General features: G+C 49.1%; 1 protein-coding gene across 3 annotated transcripts in view; it reads right to left on the bottom strand.

Moving 5' to 3' along the window:
• Positions 1–27,177, bottom strand: part of kcnh7 (potassium channel, voltage gated eag related subfamily H, member 7) — a 53,493-nt gene that overhangs the window by 4,221 nt on the left and 22,095 nt on the right. Inside the window, exons 4-16 of one of the 3 annotated variants that reach the window (XM_068719613.1) lie at positions 22,493–22,972; positions 21,812–21,832; positions 21,134–21,157; positions 19,338–19,552; positions 15,310–15,735; positions 11,088–11,319; positions 10,838–11,005; positions 10,470–10,669; positions 7,858–8,101; positions 5,983–6,182; positions 5,350–5,419; positions 4,149–4,415; positions 2,499–2,658 (exon numbers count right to left, since the gene is read on the bottom strand). In XM_068719613.1, coding sequence (XP_068575714.1) covers positions 2,499–2,658; positions 4,149–4,415; positions 5,350–5,419; positions 5,983–6,182; positions 7,858–8,101; positions 10,470–10,669; positions 10,838–11,005; positions 11,088–11,319; positions 15,310–15,735; positions 19,338–19,552; positions 21,134–21,157; positions 21,812–21,832; positions 22,493–22,972 — 2,707 coding nt within the window. The remainder of the gene's footprint in view (positions 1–2,498; positions 2,659–4,148; positions 4,416–5,349; positions 5,420–5,982; positions 6,183–7,857; positions 8,102–10,469; positions 10,670–10,837; positions 11,006–11,087; positions 11,320–15,309; positions 15,736–19,337; positions 19,553–21,133; positions 21,158–21,811; positions 21,833–22,492; positions 22,973–27,177) is intronic. The other 2 variants (XM_068719614.1, XM_068719615.1) reach the window with 2 other exon arrangements.

The following is a 27,177-nucleotide window of genomic DNA, read 5'->3' as shown; positions in this document are numbered from 1 at the left end:
CACTAGGGGGAGGCTCAGCCTTACTAATGCAGATGTTTGCATGGAGTGTCCTCCAGAAGAAGACTTCTGATGAGAGGCTGATCAAGTCAAGCGTTCCCATCTTTTACTAAAGTAACAAATACTCTGCATTCAAAAACGTACTGAAGTGCAGCAGGATCAGGAAAATAAGTGCTTTGGTCCTTGTGACTGATGTTAAACCAGTAACTACAGCTGTCAAATGAATGTTAGATACCAATATAGAACATTCATGAGATGTGGAGAAGAGGTCTAAAATAGCAGGGAATTGAAAGACTTCAGTCAATTACCAGGCAATACTCGATATTGTACTTCAGTACAGATTAAAAGTCTTTGTTCCACCAATGTGTCTGTTTCTTTGGGATTTTAACTTGATGGGTGTGACATGTGACATAACAACAACTTCAATACACCAGCATAATAAAGTATCCATCCATCCATCCCATAATCTAACTGTTTATGAACTGAAAATGAGGCTTTGATATTTGCTACAAATTGTCTGTATGGCAGCTACCACAACACTGAACACCTCTGTGTGTGTGTGTGTGTGTGTCATCACCTAATGCAGTAAGTTACATCATCATGTCACAGAGGGAAGAACAGAGCAAAGAGGAATGCCTCCCCGTCACTTCTACTAAGACTTTTCCATACTATACTTTATAAATTTACTTTTATCACATATTATACTATGAATTGGTTTTCACATCCCATTTTAATGACTATTTCAGACCGTATCACTTTTCTTTTACATGTATCGATACCTACGCTGACATTACATTTCACTATAAAGTCACATATAATGGAATAGTCAAGTTTCCAGGTACTATCACCCTCTCCTTCCTACCCCACGCCAACCGCATCACCTAAGCTGCCTTCTCTCACCTCCAGCCCTCCCTGTCCTCTGACACAACCACCCAAGTTCTCATCCGTGGCCTCATAACAGCATCCTCTACGGCTCCCAATAAAATCCTCAATAAACTCCAATATGTTCACAACTCGACCGCTCACCTCCACCCGCCGCTACAAACACATCGCCCCGGTCCTCCACTGGCTCCCGGTCAAATACAGAGTAGACTTTAAAGTGCTGCTCGCCACATTCCAAGCCCCAAACAACCTGGCCCCTCCATACCTTTCAGACCACCAACCCGCCGGTGCAAACGCTCTGAAGACCATCAGGGCCTGGGGCGACGGGGCCTTCTCAGCTGCTGCACCCCCCCCCCCCCCCCCCCCCCTCTGGAATGCCCTCCCTATCATCATTCAAACTCACCTTCACCTGCTAACCCCTGCACCACATGACTCGTTCTGCACAGCTCCTCCTCTTCTCTTTCACCATAATGTTTTGTTCTGTTTGTCTCTGCCCTACGTAAAGCCTACAAAAGCTCGGTATCAAATGACAGTGTTAGAATTATTATTACTTTACTTCAGTACAGCACTTGAGTATATGGTCTGGTGCTTTTCTAGTCTTTACACTTTGTCATTCATCCATTCACACACTGATGACAGCTGCCAGCTGCCCATCTCGACTATCTAGCGTCACGCACAGCACAGCCTACGGAGCAGATTGATGCTTTTCTCTCCGACACCCTTCAGGGTGAAGGAGAGCACCTCTCCCTCATTGTTCCCCATAATTGCACCAAAACTTCACCGTGACGTCAACAGTCTTTGCCATGCGCCTGCTATAAATAGGCAGCCGCTGCCTGCCTGCCTGCCTGCCTCTCATCTGTATCGCTGCTCCAGCCCAGAATCACCCAAGCTGCTCACATGGGTGTCTGGCCCAAACTGTCTCGGTGCAAACATTCAGCTAATTACAGGCAGGATCACGGGGGCTTGTACCGCGAGCTCTGAAAGATGACTTTGTTGAAAAATAAAACGCCTGCAACGGTAAACTGAGACCAAAGGCCTCTTTTCTTCCTCTATCTATATGCCAAGAGTCATTTCAAAAGGAACACGGCTCAACAAAAAAGGCTGAAATTGAACCAGACGTCTACTTTCTTTAAAGTCCTGCATTCCTCTTCCTTGTTGACACCCGCCGCCTACATTACCCACATTGCAACTGGTCCACCCATCACCAGTTCAATCAGAGCTTCAGGTGCGACCTGCTAGCAGTGGCTAATTAGGCCTGCGGTGAGGTCTGGTTAGCTCGCTTCACATCTGCAGATTCCTTTCATTGTCAAACTACAAAGAGTCCAAACGGACTCGAGTGACGTTCATCAGGCTCCATTCGGCAAAGGCTTTACACAACCTTTTCACATAACGCAGTAGTACTCCCCAACATCTGGAGACACTTTGAAAAGGTGCAAATACCTAATTGAAATGCCGCATGACTTTCCTCATATCCTTTCAAACAATGATATGATGGGATTTGAGATAAAGCCGGAGAAGGGATTATACCAATGAGGCCACGGATCATCGGCTTCTCCATCCTCACAGTTAGAGGACGCGGATGTGTCGCTGGATGTGACGTAGTCTGAGGACCAACGCACCTGTTGAGGTGCTGCTGCAGCAGGTCCAGCCGGTTCTCCACCTCTCCGTAGGTGAGGTCCGTGTCGCTGTCGTCCTCCCCGGCTGGCGTCTCTCGGCACCGGGCCGCCTCCTCCGCGCCCTCGACGGGACGCTGACGCACCCACTCGTCTGCGTGGAGCTCTGGAGGGAGAGACGTGTGTGCAAACACACACACACACACACACACACACACACACACACACAGGGTAAATGATCTGTGTTATTAGAACGGTGCCTCTGGGGAAGCATCGTCCCCTCTTGTGCCTCTGTCATCGTTTAGCTTTACTAAGCTCTGATCAGCTTACCGCCTGCTGAATCCTAACATCTCTCCTACAGAGGAAAACGCACATCTGACCCTGGCTGACAGTCACACCCCCAGTGTCCCTGATGATGGAGGGGGGGGGGGGGGGGGCACAGTAGCTCACCTGGTAGAGCAGGAGCCCCCTGTACTCTGGCTGAGGCCTGCTTTCAATCTGACCTGCCTGTTGTTGTCTCTCTTCTCCTATTAGGGACATTGTAGGAAACAAATTACAGATGTGGAACTGGAGGAGGGGGTAATGTCCCGAGAAAATAATTAGAGATTCAACTTGTTAATTAACAAGGAAACAGCCTTGGATATTCTCTGAGATTGTAGTGGTAAATATACAAGAGCAAACTCCCAAATTTACCATAAACACATGAATATCCTCTGAGATTATAAAGTCATATATTGAGAGTCTGTACGTAGCAGTTGGGTGTCCATGTCGCCCTCTGCTCTATTTGGGCAGAAACACTCTTTTGGCTGCAACAGCTGAATTGTGGGATATTAATAACATCAAATCATCCGTCTGAGCGGAGAATCACACCGAGCTGCCAGTTCAAATACAGGGAAGTCCTGCAGCAACTGTTGTTGTTGTTGTTGTTGTGTCAGTGCGCGTGCAGGAGCTTTGTTCACACCGGCTCATTTTCAAACTGGTGCGTTTGCTCGACGGGCAGCAGCAGCAGACGGTGAGAGGGTTTCTCACACAGCTTGCCGGGGATCTCCATCCCAGGTGCTGCTCCCACTGTCTGCACTGTCTGATCTGCGGGAGGCTTTCACAACTCTGTAATTTTCACAATTGAAACCATATTCTTCTCTCACTTAAAAAACGATTTCAATGTGACCAAACTGGGCAGATACAGTGGCGTCGACATGATTTTACCGAATGTTTCCTGTAAATCCTTTATTTGGTCGTGACCTACCGTCAAAAGGGGTGACCCCCCCCCCCCCCCCTGGCCCGCTGGATATAATCCTCTTACGTTTTATTACAGAGTGGCTTTTAGGTTTCCCCATAATGACACGTAATCCCTGTTTGGGCTTGTTAATAGGTGTGACATTCCTCCTCTGGGGTTTAGGGATTTGGGGCCTTTTTATAAATGAACTTCTGAGCCAATTACCATTCTGGAGTTACACTTTAGAGGACAAGCCTGCAGATTTTATGTCCATTCAAGCGTAATAAAAATGGAATTCAAACGGTCTCCTCTGTGATATATTGATTTGTTTAAAATCAGTTTTTTTTATGTGTTGGCACAAATAGAAGAATCGCTTTGGAATAAACACTTATCCCTCGTTACTTAACGACGACTACTGCAGGGTGCTTCTCTATCGTCACCTTGATACGTCTGGTTCTGCACGTCGTCTCCGGCCTGCGCGTCTGGAGCGCCCGCGGTGTGGTCCCTAACCACCGGGTAGCCCGGCACGCCGGCGCACAAGGGCCTCTGCTCCTCCTCCTCCTCCCTGCCCTCCTCCTCCTCCTCCTCCTCCTCGTCCTCTCCCTCCTCGACGGACTCCCTCGTTTCCTCGGCCGCCGAGGGGGCGAAGGCGTGCCTCCCTTGCTTGGCGTCGCAGTAGGCGACCGCCGGCTCCTTGTTGTGGGAACCTGCGGGGAGAAATGGTAATCAGGAAGTCTGCTGGGGGACTCGTTATCTCCGACAACAGGTAGCGAGTGTTTTGCTGTGGGGGTGAACTGAGGACAACCGATGTTACAAGAGACCGTCGCGGCGAGCCGTTTCACAATCTAACGTCACTCCACGCGTGTGTGTTTACGAGTCAATGGTAAAGACCCACACGTCCGTCTTCACGCCCGATGGACGGAGGCTGCCGGAACATTCTCTGCGCTCACTCGTGTGTTGTATTGGGTGATACTGTATTCCTGTAACCGCGGCGACGCAATTCCATTCGCTTGAATCAAAAGTCAAACTGTCGAGTGGTGCGGTGTGGAGGCTCAGAGTCCCAGGTCTCCTGGCCGTTACAAGTCAAATTACAAGAGCTTCCACGGTTCCTGTCAAACAAGCGTCTTTAGCTCACAGTGACTCTTACAGTTTGAGTCACGCTGCATGTTTGGAAATCTCCTGCAGCCGCTTGGAGGCAGCAGGACAGAGATGTTGATCAATCTGCAGCCTGAGCACAGCTGCCCACTGCGTTTCCCTTCGCCACAACAGGTGCAAATGACACTGCAGCATGACGACACGCACCTCTACATGCGCACACACACACACACACACACACACACACACACACACACACACACACACACACACACACACACACACACACACACGTTGGCTAGTGCTCAGCATTCTGCCTGTTGTGCATGCACAATTGAGATTATCATTAATCCTGTTAATAAACAGGCTCCTTTCCAAAAAAAAAAAAGATACATTTCACTTCATATATTTTGATGTGCTGCTTAAGTACACAGGGACTGGGATGTTAGTCAGCTGGAAATATGATGTTGCTATGAATTAGTAACAGGAAATCAAATGAACACGGTTGTGTGATTTGACAGTAGCCATGTTGCGTCTCAAGCTGACCTGCGGAGGACTTCCTCCTGTAGGACACCCGTCTTCGACCCTCCGTGTCGTCCGTGTTAGAATCGGTGGTCTGTAAGAAGACAATGAATATATATAATGACCTCTACTAATGAGCGGATGACTCTGCTCCTCTTAAACATTTCAAAGGAATGTGGAACATAAACGACAGCCCGTCTTGTTGGAGCACCATGTACCTCCTGTTTCTGTAACCCTACCAGAGTCTCTCTTCTCTGGATAAATAACAGGAGGCCAACACAAAGTGCACTTGCCTCTCTGGTTTAAAAGATAATTGAACGACTGACAAATGTGGGCTCTTGCTCACATCTTTCCGCTACACTCAGTTCATCATAATTACAGCCTACGTCGTGTCCAAAATGTCCACCCCGCCCCGATACTCCATCTCTCACTCTGTTCTTCCGACGCCAGAGTAAAGCAAAAGGTCTTAATTAGCCCTCGTGCTTTCATTCCCACAACCGCAAAGCGGTAAAAGGAATTAATAAGAAAGACGCTCATCGTTTAAATTGGACACGGCAGAGACGCGCTACGTCACAGAGCAATTACAAAGACGGATTTGACGTAAAAGCCTTCGATCCGTTTCACCGCCTCCTTCGCAGTTACGGTCGGTCGGATTACCTTTTCATCTCGGAGGTCAAAGGTCAGCTCCAGGTTGGTGAGGAAGTGGTCGGCGAACTCCGGGTACATGTCCAGCACCTCCAGGATCTCCTCCCTCTGGATGGTGTGGAGGTCACAGTAGCTCAGCGCCCGCACGTCCGCGCACGACTTCCCCGGCTTGGTGAACAGGTGGATCATCTCGCCGAAGATGTCGTTCTTACCTGGAGCGATCAAATGGAAGCGACCGTCTCCCGTTAGCCAATCGAGGACAGCTTCTCTTCCCTTTATCTATTGTTGGCGTCCTCTAAAGGAACGACACCCGCTGTTGCTGGGAGGACATGCGTGTAGAACAGTATGTGACGACCTATAAAGAGACGGGCCGCCTAGCAGACGAGTGCGAGAATGTTAAAGATGCTAAAGGCTATCAGTCATCTAAAAAAAGGGTTCGCACAAAGTCAGTCCGTCCGCACGGAAGACACACAGGCCCCACATTCCCGTGAGGTGACCTGTGTGGAACGGCTGCAGGCTTTACCGCGCTCGCTTCAGTGGGGGCGTCTGTCTGAATCTTACACAAACATATGTGAAGAATCAGGAAATTACCTGAAAAACCTCGTTCACAGCATTGAGCCCTTTGATAATCACTCATTTCCATCCACTTCGCCGTAAGCTCCAGCGTGTTCACGCTGGGTGTACTGTAGCGCAGTACCATTAGAAAATATGGAAAGGCAGAGAATACATGTGCCGAGTTGTGCGTAACCTACAAATTCACCGTCCGTGCCTCTCGCTCATCGTGACCCTAATGTGTCGCCGGTTTTCGCCAGATCTTACTGGCTGCGTGAACGCGGTCGCTGGAAGAACATGGAATGCATGAAAGGCTTAGTGGGATACACCTGCCGGCTGAGGGGGACGGGATCTGATGCGATTACATTTGGAGGCCGTCGATGACGCCAGGTGGCTCCCGTCATTAAGAAGCGCATCACTGACAAACTTCTTCCTCCCGATTCCTCTGTCTGCCCCGCCGTCTCCTCTTTCTCCCCCGCCCACTCGCTCAGCTCTCCGTCCCTCTCTGCTTCTGTTGCCGTCCGTCTCCGTTTGAAAGCAAGCGCTCTCTCATCGGCGCAGGTCCTCCGCTATCCTCGTCCCACCGCGTGTCCTCCCCCGCTCTTTTCTGTCCCCCACCCTTCATCAGAGGCGCCACAGCGAGGCGGCAGCAATCGCAGTGCGCTTTGAAGTAAGTTATTACGATCGTGGCCGCGCAACCGAGGCAGATCAGAGCGCGACGGAGCCATCTTCATTTAGTCGCCCCCCCCCGCGTCTACGCTAATGGAGGGAAATTCAGCCAAGATGACCGCTCTTCTGTGGTCCCAGTGTTTTAGCGCTCCGTACCGGCTCAACAACAGAGTTGAGGGGGTCAATATAACACGTTTCTGTGTACAGGGACGCTGAATGAATGAATGAGTTTCTACGTTCCATCCATCCTCAGACCATATCAGGTCTGAGGATGGATGGAACGCCATCTAGGAGCTGAGGTTACTCCACTACCCAGCCTGCTGCTGGCTGTCTGATGGCCGGTCGCAGGAAAGTAAGACGGATGAAAGCGGCGGGAGGTCGGCGGTTATTGAGTCTTCACAGAGACCTGGCTCCATCGTTCATCCCGGATGAACTGCGCATGACAGACTCCGGTGGGACCAGAGGAGGTGGACTCTGTGTTTACATCACGGTGCTCAAATGATGGACAATGTTTTTCCTCCTGTTGAATTTTTCATGTCAAGATGTCGGCCATGTTGTCTGCCCAGAGAATAGTTTTTTACCTTCCTTGTGATGCAAATTACAGACATGCACTACTGTACTATCGCCTTATCTAAGCGTCACAGTCAAAGTACTCGGTGGACTCACCGAGGATGGCCACTACGACGTCGTCTTTGAGGATCTCGATGGAGCCGCGGGAGACAAAGTAGAGCGCGGTGAGCACGTCTCCGCCGTGGACCAGGGTGTCTCCAGGGGGCGCGTGGGTGGTCTTGAACCTCATGGCCAGGGCCCGGAGGCAGCCCTTGGTGGCTCCTTGAAAGGCCTTGCAGCCCTGGAGAAGGGTTTGATTGAGGTGGAGGCAGATGTCCGCCTGCAGGCACTCTGGGAAACCCTTCAGGACCTGCGTGCGAGGTCAAAGCGGACACGATTACGGTCAGATCTTTAAAAGCTGTCGGGGCTTTGGCGGGCAGGGATTCATGCTGAATTTGGGGTTAAGTTGCAGGCCAAATGTCCCCCCCCCCCCCCCCCCCCTCCCTAGAGAAATTTGATACAATTGCCACTTGTGTTCTTTCCTTCTGTTCAAAACCCATCGTATCCTGCGATGTCTTTCAACACAGAGCTGCGGTGTTTTACTGAGCCTTTCAGCGGCTTTAGCGGCAGATGAGAGACGAGACAGAACATTTAGAAAGTGAGAAGCTGCAGATAAATGACGGCACAAAGTGAAAACGCAGGGTCAATGTTTGTGATACTTTAGCGCGTCTCAAGCTTGTTTTTTTCACTGCCTTCATGTCCTGAGATGATGAATCGACTATAGATGCACAACCCGGTGTATGCAAGAAGCGACATTCAATGTCTCAAAAGTCTATTGAAACAATACGATGACCCATGGTCTGCTATATAGTTACAAAAAATGATAAATAGAAATAAGCATTAAATGTTGAAACTCGATCACGATTGGTCAAGCGTCCCTACCCATCCGAGTTAGCCTGGGGGACCGGTGAGAGAACACTGAAAGATATTTTGAAAAGTCATTTTAACATTAGATGTTAAGAGGACCTTCTGATGCATAACAAACACTGATAGTACACTTACCCTTTAAAAGACAGAGATAGTGACAAAACGGCTAATGATCCCCGGACAACGTCAACTGACCGTGAAGGACCAGACTAACACCAGAACACACACACACACACACAGGTGGGGAGAAAGGGGCTTCGAGGACACAAAGGACAGTTGAGACGACAAAACACATTTCTGGTCTTTGTCAGTGACACATAAGATACAATGTGCTAATGACACGAGAAGAAATGTAGCCCCGACTGGTTTTCTGGCTCTGATTTGTTGTTGCTCGGAACAAAAACTGATCGGTAGATTTGGAAGGGAAAGACTGAACAACATTTGGCAAGCGCAGGTGCCGCGGCGGAGCGTGCAGCCAAGCCTCCCACGGTGGGAGGGAAAGCTGGCAGCGCCCGGCGAGGCTGTGCCCACTCTCACAGGCGTGATTCACTCCCGTCTCTGGGAACAGATGAACGTCGTAGGGGCTGTGTTTGAATTCACCGATTTCAAAAAGGAACCTCGAGGCCCGGCCTCGTGCAAGTCCGCCATTAAAGGGAGCGTTTGGACCTTTTGAAGTGGGGTTGTACCAGGTTCTCATCCGTAGTCAAGTGTGCGAACTGCAGTAGATGGAGTTTGCGGAAACAGACGGGAGGACCGGCACGGGACCAAAGCAATGTACCGCTGCCTGCTTTGGTCTGTTATTGTGTGACTTTGGTGTTTTAAAGGGTGAGTTCGGATTCACTAAAGTCACACAATACCACTAACGCCAATGCGGCAGAAGACGACAAGCATTATTGTCAATGTAGTCTTGTAGTTGTAGTTAGTTGATATAACTATAGAGTGCATATAAGCTGCTACTGATTGTTTTTTAGGCGTCTAAAATACATTTCGCTGCCCAACACAACAGCAGCTCACTGATTGGCTCTAGCGTCGGCGCTCCGGTCTGTTTCTCCACACTGGGGATGAGCAGACTGCCGGCCACCGTCGGTGACGCACCGACAATCGATTAGTGGCTCATACGACCCCGCTTCCAACCACCGCAACTGTCCCTTCAACGTGGCCTGCCAGAAACTGTCAGTGTTATGCGTGTCCCCTGCATGCACAAGAAGACATACTGTAAAACCATCCGTGACGCGGGCGTCACAGCGACAGTTCACAGTACGTGTTGCGTGTTGCGTGTTGTGTGTTACGGGTAGCGACACTGAGGGAACAATAACATGCGTGTTTGGGGAACGGCGGCGTAATAGAACTGCGATGATATCTGTTAGTCCACTACTAGAATCAAACACAGCTAGGTGAAGCTCTACCACTGAGGATCATTCACATCTACATCAGGTGTGTCAACACATGTACCTCCTGCTCTTACCAGAGTGACGGGGTCATTCCATTTGACATGAGGCAGACATGGAAAAGACAAACTCATATAAGTACCATGAACAGCAAGTATCGTGATGACAAAAGCCAGAGTTACCGCATGCGTGAGCAATGACCGTGGCTTTCGTTTGCACAGTGTAATCATGATGCCGGCATTATACTTTGCCAGTGACATGGCCAGAATTCTTCACGGTGTGCGGTTACGGCAATTTTCGACAGGATAGTTGAAAGTCACAAATGATTTTGGAAAGAAGAAGAAGCAGCGCAGAAGAAGACAAACGGAACTCTATATTTCTTTCAAAAAAAGGCCAGACGCTCTCTACTCGTACCATGTTCATGTCGATGCCGTTGGTGTACGTCCAGGCGTGCTGGAAGTACTCCTCCAGCCTCTGCCTCAGAGGGTTTGGGATCTGGTGGAAGCGGATGAATTCTTTGACCCGGAGCATCTGGAGGTGATACCTGGCCGTACCTGAATACAACCTCTGGATGATGGCGGACACGTTCCCAAAGATGCTGGCGTACATTAGAGCTGGGAGAGAAGTGATACGGGTGACCGTTGAGCCACCGTGGCCGTTTATACACAGTATCCAAACAAAAACCCTGCTAACGGACGACTTCCTGCGAGGTGTGAGGTGACCCCGATTACACAGCGTTGCAGTCATAACAGGATTAAAACTCTACATGTACTGTGACTCACATCCAATGAGCATGACGCAGATGGAGAAGATCTTCTCAGAGTTGGTGTTGGGGGACACGTTCCCGAAGCCCACGCTGGTCAGACTGCTGAAGGTGAAGTAGAGTGCGGTGACGTACTTGTCTTTGATGGAGGGGCCCGAGCTGGGGTCGCTGTAGTTGTACTTCTTTCCTACAATGAATACAAATGAGTGACCCTTCATTTTACTCTCTCAGAACTGTCGGAAAATAGAACACAAAACAAAGACGATCACCTATCGACACCCCCAGGTTGTCCAGCCAGCCAATCTTATGCTCCAGGTAAGGCTTCTCCACGTTGCCAATGGCGTACCAGATGCAGGCCAACCAATGGGCAATAAGGGCAAAGATGCACATGAGCAGCATGAGGACGGCGGCGCCGTACTCTGAATACCGGTCCAGCTTCCGGGCGACTCGTACCAGCCGTAGCAGACGGGCAGTCTTCAGCAGACCGATCAGAGTGGTGGTCTAGGGCAACAAAAACAAGCAGAGAGATGTACAGGATTAGTCAAGAGAGTCTTAAACCTGGATTCTCTCTAATGACCAGCAGGGGGCGACTCCTCTGGTTGATTTATTCCCTCAGTAAACATCGTAAACATTGAGTTCATGGTCTCAACCTCTAGTTTCAAGACTTCTTTAATAGCGTTGTCACTTCTGGTTGCAATAAAACAAGATGGCGACAGCCAAAATCCAAGACGGCCGCTGCAAAACCGCCCAACTCAAATCCACAAACCGACGAGTGACGGCGACTACATCGACTTCTTGTATACGGTCTATGGATTTAGTCATTCGCTTGAAGTTGAGTGTAAAATCCTCTCATGCATTGATGTGTAAATGTTAAAATGAGCTCCTATGTGCTGCTGCCCCTCAGCTCTCCCGGACATTATGTTGTTATATTAATTATATCAGAAAAGAAGGGGTCATTAAATCAGCACTTATACCCAGTCAAAATTTGAAAATGCCACCATTATACCATCAAGATCATTCAGACCAGGGTGTTTGAAAGTGATTTCAACATGTGGGGGGACAGCGGCATCTCAAATACAGACGCTGAGAACGATTCCCAGTAATCTAAATGAACAAGTTGTTTGTCTTCCGTCGGCATCGAGGGTCGGGGGTCGAGGGTCGGGGGTCGGGGGTCGGGGGTCGGGGTCGGCTCAGCTTGGAGATTTAAACACATGTGTCGTTGAGGAATGCTTAATCTTATTCACAGTATAAGGGACAGCAGATCGTTCCTTCCTCAGCGTCCCTCGCCGTCAACACAACCTCAGTGCGGACCTGGTATGCAGAGAGTTTGGCGATTCGTCCGTTTGAATTACTGCGCATGAAAATGGCAAAATTTGCTCCAAAAAGCATAGATATCGGCAGCTTGGAACCCCTCACAGCACACGGCGTACACAGACAGGCAGTCTGGCGTGCATACATCACACTGCCTTCTGTTCCGTTTCATTTACAGCGCTTTAATCCTCCCGTCTTCATTTTCTAGACAGACTAGTACACAGACCAATTGGGGGGGGGGGTTACAGATTGTTGTGCAATCTGTAAACTCAATAAGTGAGAACGCTAATAGGTCCGATCTCGCCTGACGAGTGTCCTAATATCCCAGGAGGAATCGTTCCCGGCAGCCTCCTGCAGTGGTCGTCTATACGACCTCATTGTGTACATTAGGCCTCGTAGGTGAGAGTGAACGCAACATGGATTATTTAAAAGCAGGAAGGGAGACAGTGGATTTTTCTTCTTTTCAAAAAAAAAAAAGATGATTCATGAGGGTGGAGTGCATCTTCGTCACGGTGAGGAAGAGGCTTTGAGCTGCTTCTGATGGGTCCGTTAACGAGCCTCCGTCCTCCCAATCTCACCCCTAAATCACCGCCATCACTCACCGCCGTGCATCCGGCCCGCGGGGCCCCCTTCCTCTGACAACTGAGCGAGCAGTGAATGAATCATGCATCGGAACAGATGAGCTCTGAATTACCCGTCGTCGGTGGGAACGCGGCGCCTCAGGTGTGGCACCGACGACGCGGTGCGCCGACGCGGTGCGCCGACGCGGTGCGACGCCGCGGCGGCCCGCGCCGTGCGATCGGGATGTTGATTAAAGTCTGGGCTTACAGTAAGTCTGTAAAGCTGCTGTTAGCGACCAGTTGTGATAAACGCATCCCTCTGACCATCTGCCACTGTGGCTCCACAGGCTGGCCAGGCCACTTCAAAACACCAAGAGTCAACTCCTCTCACTCAAATAGTGAAGGATTTTGTATATAAAATTGCTAATAAAGTCAGACAACAGCATGTTATGATGTTCCAAAGAGTTTGTAAACAGGAAGCTGAAAATGAACGCTTTGTACTTGATCTGAACTTTGAGTTTCCTCAACTTCTAATAACAAGAACAGTGGGATCATTGGAAACTGTTCACACATTATAGAACATGAGCATTTATTTTGCGTGTATGAATGCATGCTTTCAGCTCTGTTTTGGTCTCTTTAGCTGATGAACGCTCCACTATGTCCGCCAGTCGTCTGTTTGTGTGCGGCACCTGGTTAATAAGGGACGATGCCGATGACAGCAGCGGGACTGAAAGCGAGGCGCTGATCTGGGAGAGGCCGTAGAGCTGAGGGGAGCTGCGGACTCGCTGTGGGTTTACGGTCAAAGTGGTTTAACGCTCTAGAGCTGCGCAGGTCACAGAACAGCTGTATTCTGTTTATTCATCTGATCTCACAAGGAAACAAACACGCCGTGTACAACTACGAGTAAATACTCAGCAGGGCTAAAGTGAGATTGAGGGGGCTGCTGGTTACAGTGAACCCGCCTCCTCGCTCCTCTCCGTTTAGCACAGCCACTGCTGCAGGTTCCGCCAGAGTGCATTTCTGCACAGTCGGCTTTAACCAAAGGCAAACATAATGCCCGCTGGGGGAGGGGGCGGCGCATTAATTAAACAAAGCTGGAATAATTTGCATGAGAATGCATATAGAACATCTGCCATTAAAGAGCTTTACTTTGATCTCAGAAAGTTCTTTTCATATTTGTGAGCATAATTAGCTCCATTCAATACTGATCATTGACAGCAAATACCAGCCTGACGCTGTGGACTGAACTTTATGTATCATTTTAAAGTAAGATCACTGCTGCAGTGTTGGTTGTTGATGTGCGCCGACTCTGCTCTGCCTGGGATTAAAGGAAAATAATATTGAAATTCTGGTCAAGAGCACATTTTCACACTGAACCTCCGGAGTTTGCAATTACCTCAAATTTGGAACCTAAGCACGAGTGAACATGGACTTAATAGGCAAATGTTCTGATCTTATCACGACAGGACATTGGTATGAAAATGACGGAGGAGCTCAGACGACTCCTGTATGTAAATCTGACACCGGGACGCTTCTTTCCATTTGGCAGCCCGCAGAGCTGAAATGCCGCACGGGCGGAGAACTCTCTCACGGGAGATTTCAACCTGCCACGTTTCTAATGGAATCAGCAAAAAAAAAAAAAAATGTAATCTTGTCCAGATCGTCGGCGATGGTTTCCAGGCAACTACGGCGCACGGGATTGTGTCTAAAAATAGTCTCTGCACAAAGCGCTAAAATAACCCACCTTAAAGGAGAGACGCTAAAAGTGTACGAGGACGTGTTATTTTCAGTTCTCTTGGCGCTCGAAGGAGCCAAAAATACTCTCTCCTGTCGCGCTGCTCGTCCTGTCACTGTGTGCTTCTGACACGAGCTGTAATGGGAACACACATTCTGTCATCCAGCCGTGTGACGAGGACATACATCGCGCCGCGGCGTCGCTCAGCTGTCCGCTCCGTTTTCTGCACCTGCCAATCACCGCCAGCCTCGAGCCACCGACCCCCCCCCCCCACAGGAACACACACCTACTGGTAAATAACCAACAGACTGAAAACACACAGCAACCTGGGAGGTTTTGTGTTTTTTTTTTTTTCTGGCACGTTCTAAATACAAAAGGAAGCTTTCCAGTGTTGTGCTCACGATGACATTCGTCAACTTTACTGCACTCCCTAAACTGCTCCCTCTGAGCGTTAGATACGGAGCACACACACACACACACACACAAGCAAAATAGTTCCTCAAAGGCAGAGCGGTTAGGGAGGCCGAGACCTTTTGAACCGACTCGGATCGCCCGGGGCACCTTCCAGACCGGCTCCGATAAAAAGAGAGCGGAGGGAAGCAGACGTGACAGCCGGGCGTCAGCTTGCTTTAGTGGTCCGAACAGTCTCAGAAACACAACATGACCGCTGGAGCCGCGTGGCCTCGCGTCATGACGACGGAGTAACGAAGAGGGGCTCAGCTTTTGAAAGGGGAAAACGTTTACGCTCTGCTTAAAAAGTACCGAGTCGTTTCAGACTGTGCTGTGCTTCTGTATCAAACTCAATGATCATATAAAGCTCCCCTAACATCACACAAACATTCATTCAGCATCAGTGACTGGTGAACCCCCCCCCCCCCCCCTCACCTCATCTGATCCTGAGCCGAAGATGAGCAGGTCAAACGGGATGGCGGCCACCATGTCGATGAGGAACCAGCCTTTAAAGTAGTGGATGGCGATCTTGGCCGGGTGGCTGACCACCTCTTCGTTGGCGTTGACGTAGGTGGTCCTGAAGTTGATGAGGATGTCCACGATGAACATGATGTCCACGATCAGATCCACCACGTTGAGGGGGGAGCAGGAGTAGCCGCACTCCCGCCTCCTCTGCTCCTCGATGTCGTTGAGGAGGAAGGCGGCGGAGTAGGGCGTGAAGATGGCCGTGTAGATGACCAGCAGCAGGATCAGCCAGTCCCACACGGCTTTGAAGGGACTGTAGTGAAGGATGGTCCACTTGTCCATGCGCGGCGTTTGGAGCTTATACTCAGGCAGCACGTCTGCACCCAGAGAGAGAACCTGAGGAGGAATTCTTATTCTTATTATTATTATTAATTAAGAGCAACTGAATATTCTTAAACATGCCTTCTGGTTCAAGAGAATATGTTAAATTCAGTTCAATGTCAATGCAGTTCAATACAAGCCAGCGCTAGCATTGATGTGCGTGCCGCTATGTGGAGTTGCTTTACGACATGTGACTGAAGATTAGGTCAAGTAAAGGTCGTGTCTGTGGACATGTGAGTAATCCGGCTGCAGGCGTCGAACTTCAGCGCCGTGACTTTACGTACGCCACCGTCCTAATGCACCGGAGCCTAATCTCCAGCCGAGAGAACACCTGGCACGAGCAAAATAAATCATTCATGTGTTCAATTTAGAACGAAATTAGTCGAATAATCTCAAGAATGCATCAAACACTTTTCACATAATCTCTACAGGAGGCTGCTTCAGAGCCACGTGGGCTGGAATGCAATTTAAACAATTACTTTTTTATGGTCCCCGAATGATTTAGGTTAAATTGGAGCCCTGGCCATGATTTTATAACCTTAAGAGAATCCTGTCGCTGTATTAAAAGAAGCGAGGGAAGGGGTTTTTTTTCACTGTCAGTGCTGTTTCACAGTGTTAGCATTGCATGGGACCTGTGCTGAAAGATGAAAGTACAGTGAAAATTGAAGGAAAGTACCAATGTGTAGGATGTATATTGTTTTTAGGGATGCATTGGTTAATGGTTGGCATTCGCTCTGAAATGGCACGTTGATAAATTGTTAGAATTGTGCATCTTTTGATGATGATACTTGTATGTTATTGTTTACCTTCAATAATTCCATTGAATAAAAAACAGAGTTTCAGAAAATTGACAGCTGTTGTTGTGGGATTAACGTTTATCGTGATCCTAGTAAGCACCAGGGAAATTGTTCATTGCTTAGCAATTGAACCGAAAAATAAATCTCACCAAGAAAACAACGGCCGACTTCAAATCCTAACAGTGTTGTGCATCGAGGATGGAGCTGCGATGCACGCCGGCGAGCCTGGAGATCATTATCTCTGCTATTGCAGTTACCGTACACTCCGGAATAGCTTTTAACCTCAATAATACCGCAGCGTCACGGACCATTTGGGATAAGAGTCTCGATGACTTGGAAGTAATAATTGGAGCGGGCGGAAGATGCGTGGACCCGTCTAAGTGTCTGACTGTCGGGGCTCCCTCACTGCGGGCGGCTGCAGCCGTGTGCAAAGAGAGGGAGGGGTAAAGCACAGCAGCTGGAAGGGCCGACAACAACGCAATCGCTGCGGTCCACACAGCGGGAGAATGAAAGAGAAGACTCCGATGCAACCGGTCACTTGAACCCCGTTCTCTGCCCCGATCACCTTCACAGCCCTGAGAGGAGGATGCATGGCGCCGGGGAAAAAAAGACAAAAAACAGACAGGAAGGCTGAAGCCTTAATAATTGAACTGTTATCAGAAACGCCTGCCCTCTGTGCGACGCGGAGGGTCAAACGCTTTTACCCTCTCGTATGGGATGACCTTTGAAATCGATCAGAAAGCAAAGGACACGAACGTCTTCTATTATTCATCGGGCTGCCGCTTCTTTAAAAGCCGGGCTTTCATCACAGTTCACAGCTCAACGTGTCGCTGCTTACATTTCTGTATTCTCAAACTGATTTGTGTTAGAGATGAAAAAGAAAGGAGGTATGAATCGACCGTACAGAATACACCTCACACCAATTGGTTGGTTGGCAGAACAGCAGCTCTGGATTAACGTGTTGCAGCCAATCTGTTTCTAAATAAAAGATTCCATCTTAATTATTTAACCCCCCTACTGTAGCTATGTGCACTTGGCGCAAATGAGCTCTCTCTTATGGGATAATGCTGCGTTTGGCGTGGCTTCAAACGAAATGCAAATGAGCGTTCTTCAGTCTGCGCTGTGCCATTATTTATAGGAGTGGAGTGTTGTTTCATGTTTCCGTCGCTAACCTTTTAAAACCCAACCTTTTTTCTTTTTTCTTGAAGAATAACCCTGATATCATTCAAAACCCATCATCCACACCCAGGCTCACGACGAGACATTAAGGGAAACTTGTGGGCATCAAAGACTCGCGCTGAGACGCTCACAGCTCGTCTTTGTTATCTGGCCGGCTTCCTGGGCGAAGCCTCCATCTGCCCGTGGAGGCCAGGGGAGAGCCGGTCTGCTCAGGCGCCTTCAAATGAACTCGCAGGATTCCGGAGTCGGTTTGAGAGGCATCTGCTGCTGCCGTGTTCCTCACAGTCGGCCGTCTAGAGAACGAGTTACTGATCGAAACTGTGGAAAGATGGAGATTCTTCGCGATCCCCACAAGGTTTACTATCCATTTGTTACTATGACTATTTCATGGGGGAGGGGGGGGGGGTATAATACCAGTACTACTAATGTTTTGTGTTACACAGCATATGGTTCTCAGGTGCCACATGTTACAAAATGCCATTAAAAGCGCATTAACAGGCCGGATCTTTAATGCTGGACTCAGAGGTCAGCGTGGTCTTCTGTGGCTCTGGCTCCAGTCTCGAGCCTTCAGCTGAAGTTGTCTTTGAGTGCAGGGGTCAACTTCTGTTTCACCTTTAACGGGTAAAAATGCTAAATCTGAGACCTAATCTGTGGTTTGGGGCAGCCTGGGAATACAGCATGGGAAGGTGAGAGTGACCTCCTACCCCGTCAGTAACTCCGGCAGTGCGAGGGAGCTCCGGACGCCGTCTGCCAGCGGGGAGCGTATCCGAGAGACACCTCTGGCGTTTGACGTATCAAACCCCTTGATTTTCATTTAATCACCCTGAGGCACGCGGGCCGGGTGTGTGAGCATTACTCCTGAAGTCTCTCCACTCCAGTCTGCACAACCGCAGACAAAGGACTGGTGGTATGAATTATTAAACTCAACTCTACACGTCTACTGCCGTTCATTATTGTTCACGACAACAAGTTATTCATTTATGGTTGGATAAGAGGTTTCACGCGACATTTGTAATGTTCTATGGGGATTTTAAAATGGAACTTAATTTGATTAAGGCCGCTCGGCTCGACAGATTTACTGGCGATGCACACAGATTAAGTTTCATGCATCATAGTCGTAGAGTATTCGCTGTTGTTTGCGGCGCTTTGGTTTCTATTTGCAGTGCTCACTTTTAGTTTGTCTTTAGATACGTTCGCAGCGATTCCAATCCAATCCACTTTCTGCCAAATTCCACAAATGTGCTACCTGTCTGTTCTGTGTGCGCTGCAAACAAAATGTAGTGTTCGTACCCAGCCCTGGCTCTGCAAATTGGAAACAAACAAAGTGACACACAGCCCTATTCCAGCCAATCAACCACCTCTCTGCAGAATTGCTGACCGCACCTTTGCTGATCTCTCGTATAGACTCAGAACTATGCTGCAAATCTTGTAAAATGGTTTCATACGAGGGTAAATATAACCTGTGACTCCTCACGGCTCAGTCCTTCACAAACCTTTAACAAGGAAAAAATAAATAGACCAAAACAGTGAAATCAAAACATGGAAAATCAGGAGGACTAAATTCCACGGATTGTAAAATAAATTGCAGTAGAGAACTTCTTTAAAAGTCGATGGACAGTTTTCTGATGTTCAGCGTCTTACCTGCGTCACCTTGTCGGTGACGTTGTGGGTGCGGTCCTTGACCTTCGGGGCGATGATGGTTTTCTCAGAGGACGGAGGGGAGGGGCACTTCTTGTCATTGTTGGCCTCAGAGAAGTTGAGCGTGATGAGCGGGATCTTGTTGATGGTGCTGTACTTGTTGAGGTTGGAGTCGGAGGTGGAGCCCAGCAGGCTGGACTTGATCTGGCTGAGCGGCCCTGAAAGAGAGGGCGACAGAGGGAGGACGTCGTCGGTAAAAGCTGCCTCGCCGTCGGGCTTATTGTCGCTCGAAGGCGCTCTGAATCGTGGACGCCAGAGAGCGGTCGAGTTCTCTGGTGATTGTCGTGACATGGGAGGTGAGCGAGTGAGACGACAACACGACAGGGAGAACAACAACAACAACAACAGGTACCGACAGATTAACTCTAGTCCCTCTGGGCCGACTAGGTCGAACAGGCCTTTCAAAGTTTCTCATTAAAAGATAATGAAGAACACCGTCGGCCAAAGAGAGCGATGACTCGATGCACAATCAAAGAATGCAACGTCACACAGTTAGTCCAACATCTATTTGATGAGGTGCGTTGAATTAACAAGGGTTGGGTACCGAACCGGCCCAAATGATGTCGCTACGACCGAGCACCGATTCACGTTAAATCAATCGCTGCCAAATTTGGGAGCCTGAGAGCACGTCGGTAATGATGGCCAACTTCACATCATGTGTTCATAGCCTGTGAGGGGTTTCTGCTAGGACTACAGTCTTTCCATCAGTTTATGGAGCCGTGCAACAACACGGTCCGGAAAATATTTCACAATAAAAGCCTTGGGTGTACAAATGAAGGGGTTTTGTTCACAGAAACAACGGAACAAGAAGTGTTGACAGTCTACAGACAGTTACTGATACTGTAGTCATGTTGCTAGTAAGATGTCAATGTGATGATCAACGGATCATTTCAGCTGGGAATAAAAACAAACCGCAGCTGAACCGAACCTCAGCCAAAAGCGGTCGCGGCAATATTTGTCATGCACAATGCAACGCTGGTCAGAGCGACACGTCTCACATGTGCTTCATCGAAAACACACACAATCAAATCAGCGGCTCACGCTGTGCCCTGTGACAGACTGAGGTTCTAAATAAATAACGATGTCCAAATTGTGAAGTTTGAATTTTTGGACCAGTGAAATTACATTTTTTGCTAGAATAGAGAGAGTAAAGGGACCGGTGCTGGTTCATATGTGAACGGTACCCAACCCTAGAATGAACTAAATGATTCCTCTTCATACTACACAACATTCTCTAAAGGTTCACAGCATATTAAAGAGGGACTCTCAGAAAGCAACTCCCTGCCTTCTTGTGAAACATTCAACACTGCAACACTATGTGACGGCACTACACACACACACACACACACACACACACACCCCGACACACACACACACGCACGCACGCACGCACACACACACACACACACACACACACACACACACACACACACACACACACACACACACACACACACACACACACACACACACACACACACACACACACACCGACATGTGGCCCAATGAGTGATAAAAAGTGAAAAAGAGAGGATTGCTGATTCAGCCCTGTGAGCCAGCAGAGGACCGTGGCACTGTTTTTTTTCACAGAGTACAGCACAGTGATTGAGAGTCAAGGACGGAGAAACAGACAGCTGAGGATGAGAGAGTGCATGCACAGCTTCAACGCATGCCACGGTGAGGAGACGTCATTGCAGTCACGGAAAATAAGTTCAAAAAGGAAAAAGCTGAAGCCATACCCCCGGCCATCCAGGAGCGAGACACTAGCAAACCGGGAGAGAGAAGAAACGGGGTAAAGTGGAAAGTGGGAACATGGAGGGGTGGACGGATCGCAGGGTCAGACATTACTTAAAACATCACATTATAGCATCAATCAGGAAATAGAGCCCGTTCGCAGTCTAAACGACGACGTGAAGGAGGACGAGTTTCAGCATACACAAATCAAATGGAAACAGTTTTCTCTTCATGTTCTATTCACTAAGACATCACAGCAACAAGGACCCAGAGGTTGCACAGAAGGAAACAGAGGTTGCAGACAGTGGGAGGCTTCATCTTGTAAAAGCTTCATTGATTTTTCTTCAATGAACAAAAAGCAGAGAGACGTAATGTGCTGCTTCATGCAAGAGCGTGCAGAGGTCATTGTGGGTTTTTTTTTTTTTCTCCTTAAACCGAGCCTTCCCTTCGGCGACTTGCTCGGGATCAGCAGGTCAGGAGCACCGAGACACCGAGTCATTTAGTGCTGTGTTTCGGTGTTTCCGGAGCTTACAAACACGGCCCCGCCGGGACATTCGCATTCAACATAACCCTCAGTCGTGTGGGGAAACTCATGCAGCAGGCAGGCTTTTGTGCGGAACACGTTATCCGGTGGACGTGCTGAAGATTAACAGCTGGAGATGCAGCGGGCTGCTGTTTGTTACCTTTAATGTTGCGCCCATTGTCTGTGACGGCAGCAACGCGCCACAGGAAGAAAAAAAGAAAGAAAAAAGGGAGGGTGAGCGAGGGGAGGAGGGGGAGGAATTTTTTTGGGTGGTATGATGACGAATGGGGGCTGCCGTCAAACTCCCACTGCTGTCCCCATGAACAATTTATTAGTGTGAAGGAGACGTATAGCTGTGTCAGCCACGGGGAGCTATTGTAGATACGGGGACGGGGGACGGGGGACGGGGGACGGGGGGTAGACTAATTGGCCTGGAGGAAACGGCCAGTCTGGGACACTTTCCCCCTCGTCCAAATGAAGGCCAAGAGGCTAATGAGACTCAAGGGAAGATCAATAGCACACAGTGTAGATGGTGACACACTATAATAGTGATTAAGAGACGCCTCGTCTCCAATCTCCTATTTTGGGACCGCAGTGAGTTTGGCAATTAGTAAAGCCAAATTAATAGTCAATGTTTGTCACAAGTAATAAATCCCTTATTATGAAATACAACATTTGGGAATTCACCACCATCTCTGAGCAAGTAGTGGTTTTCTTAGAGCAGTGGGCACCAACCACGCACCGTCATGGGGGGGGGGGGGGAATGTCCTTTATTCATTTTGTTAAAGATCCGCTCCGTCTGTGAGCACTGGAAGATTAAGGGAACAGTAGAGAGTCCTACCTTCACTGGCGTGTCTGTCCCTGAACGCCATCTTGGAGTTGGTCCCGAAGCCCTCCATGTCATGTACGGAGGAGGCTCTGCGGATGCTGCACACGCTCTCTCTGGAGGCGGTTGGAGTAAGGCCTGGGATCGACGGAGCGGCGGTGAGCGTGTCCTCCTTGCTGCGGAGGCGGGTCTGGGCGATGGTCCGGTCCGGGTACGTGCGATCCCAGGGGCCCTTGGGCGACGAGTGGTCCAAGGGCCCGGACACGGGGGTGGAGCAGTGGCTGGGGCCGATGAGGGCGCGGGTGTCGTTGGCGTAGGAGGGGCTGCAGCTCTCGCGGGTGGTGGGGAGCTGGTAGTCGCGCGTCGCCACCGAGCCGTCGCTGTGGCGCGGGGAGTCCACCGTGACGGCGTCGGGGTCTTCCTGGGGCAGCGACTGCTTGCTGATGCCCAGGAGAGGTATGGCCGGGAAACGGAAGCGAAAGAATCGCCCTTTCCCTGGCAGATGAACAGAGCAATGAGAAAGAGATTACTGTCTTATTATTCCAGAAAAACACTTTAGGGGCAATTTAGTATCACATATGAACATAAATCTAAGGCAGTATTGAGCTAAAGCCTGAGTTTATGGTTGTTTTTAATGAGCCGGTGGGATCGACATAACCTTGCGTTTGGTGCTTTTGTAGCAGATCTCGCTTGCGGTCTTCGATATCCCCGCTTACATCTCAGAGTTGTTTGCCAACAGCAAGGAGGAGCCTGCCAACGCAGCTATCTTAAAAAGAGCCTGGCAGATCAAAACAAATGCCCGCTCTTCCTCAGGCACTTCATCAATCTTCAATTCCCTTCAATTATTCATGGAAGAGGACGTTTGGTGAATTATTAGAATGGCAGCAGTGCGTTGAGGAGTCGGTCCCGTAACGGATTAAGTGCAGGATTTTAACCAGTGATTGATAGCCGCTGGGGAGGCGAAGCTGAAGCTCACGCAAAGCCACGGCAGCAGGTAGTTCTGAGGAAGTGACCGTAGCACAGTTTAGTGGAAATGAAGGCACCCACGCACACGCCATTCACAAATAGAACAATATCTGCAAACGTGTCTTGAGAGACACTCACAGGATTTCACATATGGACCGCAAAGCGCGGCCCGCATGTCGTAAATCATTCAGTCGCTCGAACATATGCCATACATATCAGAGTGCTGTCTGCCACCGTGCAAACCAAGTCCCTTCATGAAAGCACGGAGGAGCACACCTCGGGTCACTTCATCAGGTTCCCTTTGTGTGTTTGCTTGAGCAATCTGCTGCACATTGTATTTGACATCTGCAAAGGACCCGTTACGGTTGTATTCAGGGACACAATGGGTGGTAAAATAGATGGCGGCTCAGAAGGGAGCGGCACGTCTGTCTTCCTCAGCGCTGCGACAGAAAGTCATTTTAGATCCAATGCTCCGTGTTTGTTGTGTGTGGCGGAGGACATCGACAGATAGAATGCGGACTCGCGCAGCTGTTTGTACGAGCCTCCATCTGCCGGTTTCAACAGAGAACCGTTCATGAATCCTGAATATATTTAGAGCTCCGCTGGTGCTGATGCAACTACTCAACACTCATGCAGCAGTAATATAGGCCTGCGTATGTTTCACAGCTCTGTCTACCTTGAAACCCCCTCTTTTCCAGACGCTTAAACTTACAGGACTGAACGAGCCACTCGTCTTAATGGAGATGAAGACGAATTGGTGTTCTGGTTGCTGCTGAACAATCGGGAACAAAGAGCCAATTTGTGTTCCAAAGAGCACAACCCCGTCAAACACTCCAAAAGAAAGACGCGCGTACAAGATGCAATACTACAACTTTGACATTTTTTCTCACCGGTTTGGTTTAAACACTGGCCTCGACTTTTAAAAATGACACCTTGACAAAACAATGCACGGCTCGGAGCTGCGTTTCTAATTACTGCTCCTAGAGGATAAACATGAACGCCGCAAATCCTTTAATTAGCTCACAATTCAGTCCCGCATTCACAGTGTGCGCTGAAAACGTTGGATGGATCTATATTTAATTGTCATACTTAACAGTACACAGTACACGTGTGTGTGTGTGTGTGTGTGTGTGTGTGTGTGTGTGTGTGTGTGTGTGTGTGTGTGATCACTCACCACTCTCATTCTTTCCGAGCCAAAAAAAAAAAAAAAAAAACTCACCGGCAGCTTTTACACAACCGACAGACGCACACTGGCCCTTGTTGCTACGATACCAGATAGTAATATTTGCATTGAATATTAATTGGGCCCTCAGATCCCCGTGTTGGGGAGTGAAATGTCTTTCTGTAATGTGAGCGTGATTCAGATGTCAGGGAGAAGCAGAAAGAGGACAATAAAGCGTCCTCCTTTGGTGAAGGCGGGACAAAGGAGGCTTTGTAGCCTTTTGTTTCCGTTTCTTGTGATTCTGAATGAATTAAAATCTGCGGTGCAGTTGACGCCGTTACTCGCTGATTTGCACGCCGTAGTTTTTACCTGGGCTCCCGGTCCTCCTATTACTCACCAGCTGTAGAATTACATAAGTCCTTCTGCTGTGACCCTACTTTACCTCGCTCATTTATAGAGAGAGAGAAGTAGGATTGCAATTAGCCGGCGTTGACGGTGTTTAGTACGGTGCGTTTCTGTAGAAGACGGCAGAGTGTGCTTCCTGGGCTGTGCTCACACCAGGACATAGAAACAGACATTACTCAAAGCCTCCAGTTTGGGATTTTGCCCGTCGCCATCTTGGTTTTTGGCAACCAGTGAACGGAAGTGACCATATTAGGACTGCGGAGGAGTGACCTCCTCAAATACACCTAATTCATCCCCTGCTTTATGGTCTGTGTGACTCTAAATGGAGCATAATGTTCTAAATGAACATCATGCTGTATTGAAGAAGACTTGAAACTAGAGATTGAGACCATAAACTCATGTTTACAATGTTTACTGAGGGAATAAATCAAGAGAGAAGTAGAGTCATCTTAGACTAGACTTCTATACAACCAGAGGAGTCGCCCCCTGGTGGACACTAGAGAGAATGCAGCTTTAAGGCTTCACTTTTCAGAACCGGATAAAAAACTGACATTTTAAAAACAGGTGGTCATCTTCAGGTGGTTGAAACATTGTCACTTCACCGTATTTTATTTTCTCTAGAGACTCAAGCAGCGGGATAGAGTACGGAGCTGCCGCTGTATCCTTTGAGCAGCCAACCTGTCCCACAATATGGGGACTGGTCTCACGCTAAGACCTACACCTTCAGGTTTCTTACAAGTTCAGCTTATGCGACGCTCCAGCTCAGGGGTTAAGTTCTCTCGCTCTAAAAGAGAGTTAATGGGTAGAAATGGCTGCTATGATGAGGTGGCAAATTAGCTGTATTCATTACCAGCTGTGACAGCGTGTGGCTGGGTTAGTTTTCAACTTGTGAGTCTGTGTGTGTGTGTGTGTGTGTGTGTGAGACATCATGGCAAAACGTGGTCCTGTGCAACCGCAGAGGAGGTGTTGAGTACTTGGCCAGGTGTCTGTCTCCGTCTGGTGTCTCCACATTTGTTAAGCTGTTGGATTCACATTAATGTCCCATATCAGAAACTTAAACTGTCTATCCAGTTGGGTGCCAACACGGATCATTGTTTAGCTTGAAACATTAGACATTTTGATCCTTCACTGACTTGTTTTTCCCAATATGAGATGACATCTATTGTGCTCCTTATTTTCCTACTGATGCCCAGTTCACTGTTGGGTGTCTACAACAACACTAACGTAAATGAATAACAATGCACAGCCTTGCACACCTCAGAAAAACATCTTCGCACCGCTTCCCCTTTTAGAACGGTTACCTAAATGACACTTGTCTTTGGTGTGAGGAGCAACAACGGGAGAACGGCGGCAGAATGGATGGGTCGTTGCGAAGCGGCGAAGGCAATCGATCAGCAGCACTCTCACTCCCCAGAGGGCGTCCAGATAATGCAACGCATGGATCGTCACCTCCTCACAGCTCCTACAGGCAGCTGCTCCTACACGGACTGTGGAGAACTGTGGTTCTGTAGATGTTCTCTTAGATCATGCAAGTAGTCAGAGTCTGTGATCTCTGTCCGTCTGCTCGTGCAACACTGGGTCCCTGGAGTCAACGGAGGGAGGAATGTGATGGAATCAGGAGAAATACCAAGTCTCTCCGGTAAAGCGTGCCACGGCAGAGAGATGTCCGGCACCGAGGCTCAACCTTGTAAACGCATCTAGACCTCGGCACCAGATTGGTGACCTAGACCTCGGCACCAGATTGGCAGGGATGCCCACTGAGATACTGAGCTATCCAGACGAACAGACTTGAATTCACAGAGGCAGCTAGAGCCCTCAGAGTGAGCAGTTAGCTCCCATAAGAGAGAGAGAGAGGAAGGCCTCATCAGTGACCAGAGCTGTCGGTGTAATGGCGTAGAATGCCCCCCCCCCCCCCCCCATGAGGCAACTGCCTGTTAGAGGCCTCTCACCCAATTACAGTCATCTAGAGGTGACCTCTGGTCCTCCATGCTGCTGCTTCTTATGTCACGGATAGAGGGTGAGATAGAGAGGAGAGGGCGGGCATCGGGAACATGTTGAGGAGTACCGCGGAGGAGGAGGGAGGGCATTCTACGCCATTACACCGACAGCTCTGGGAGGAGCGCTCTCCGGCGGCGCTCCAGAGGTTCATCGGGCCCTCCTGGCAGGC

Source organism: Cebidichthys violaceus, unplaced genomic scaffold, assembly GCF_023349555.1.
Source record: "Cebidichthys violaceus isolate CVI_PGR_0920_01 unplaced genomic scaffold, fCebVio1.0.p SCAF_24, whole genome shotgun sequence".
Lineage (NCBI taxonomy): Eukaryota > Metazoa > Chordata > Actinopteri > Perciformes > Stichaeidae > Cebidichthys > Cebidichthys violaceus.
Note: the sequence above shows the minus strand (reverse complement) of the source record. Positions and strands in the feature narration are given on the sequence as shown.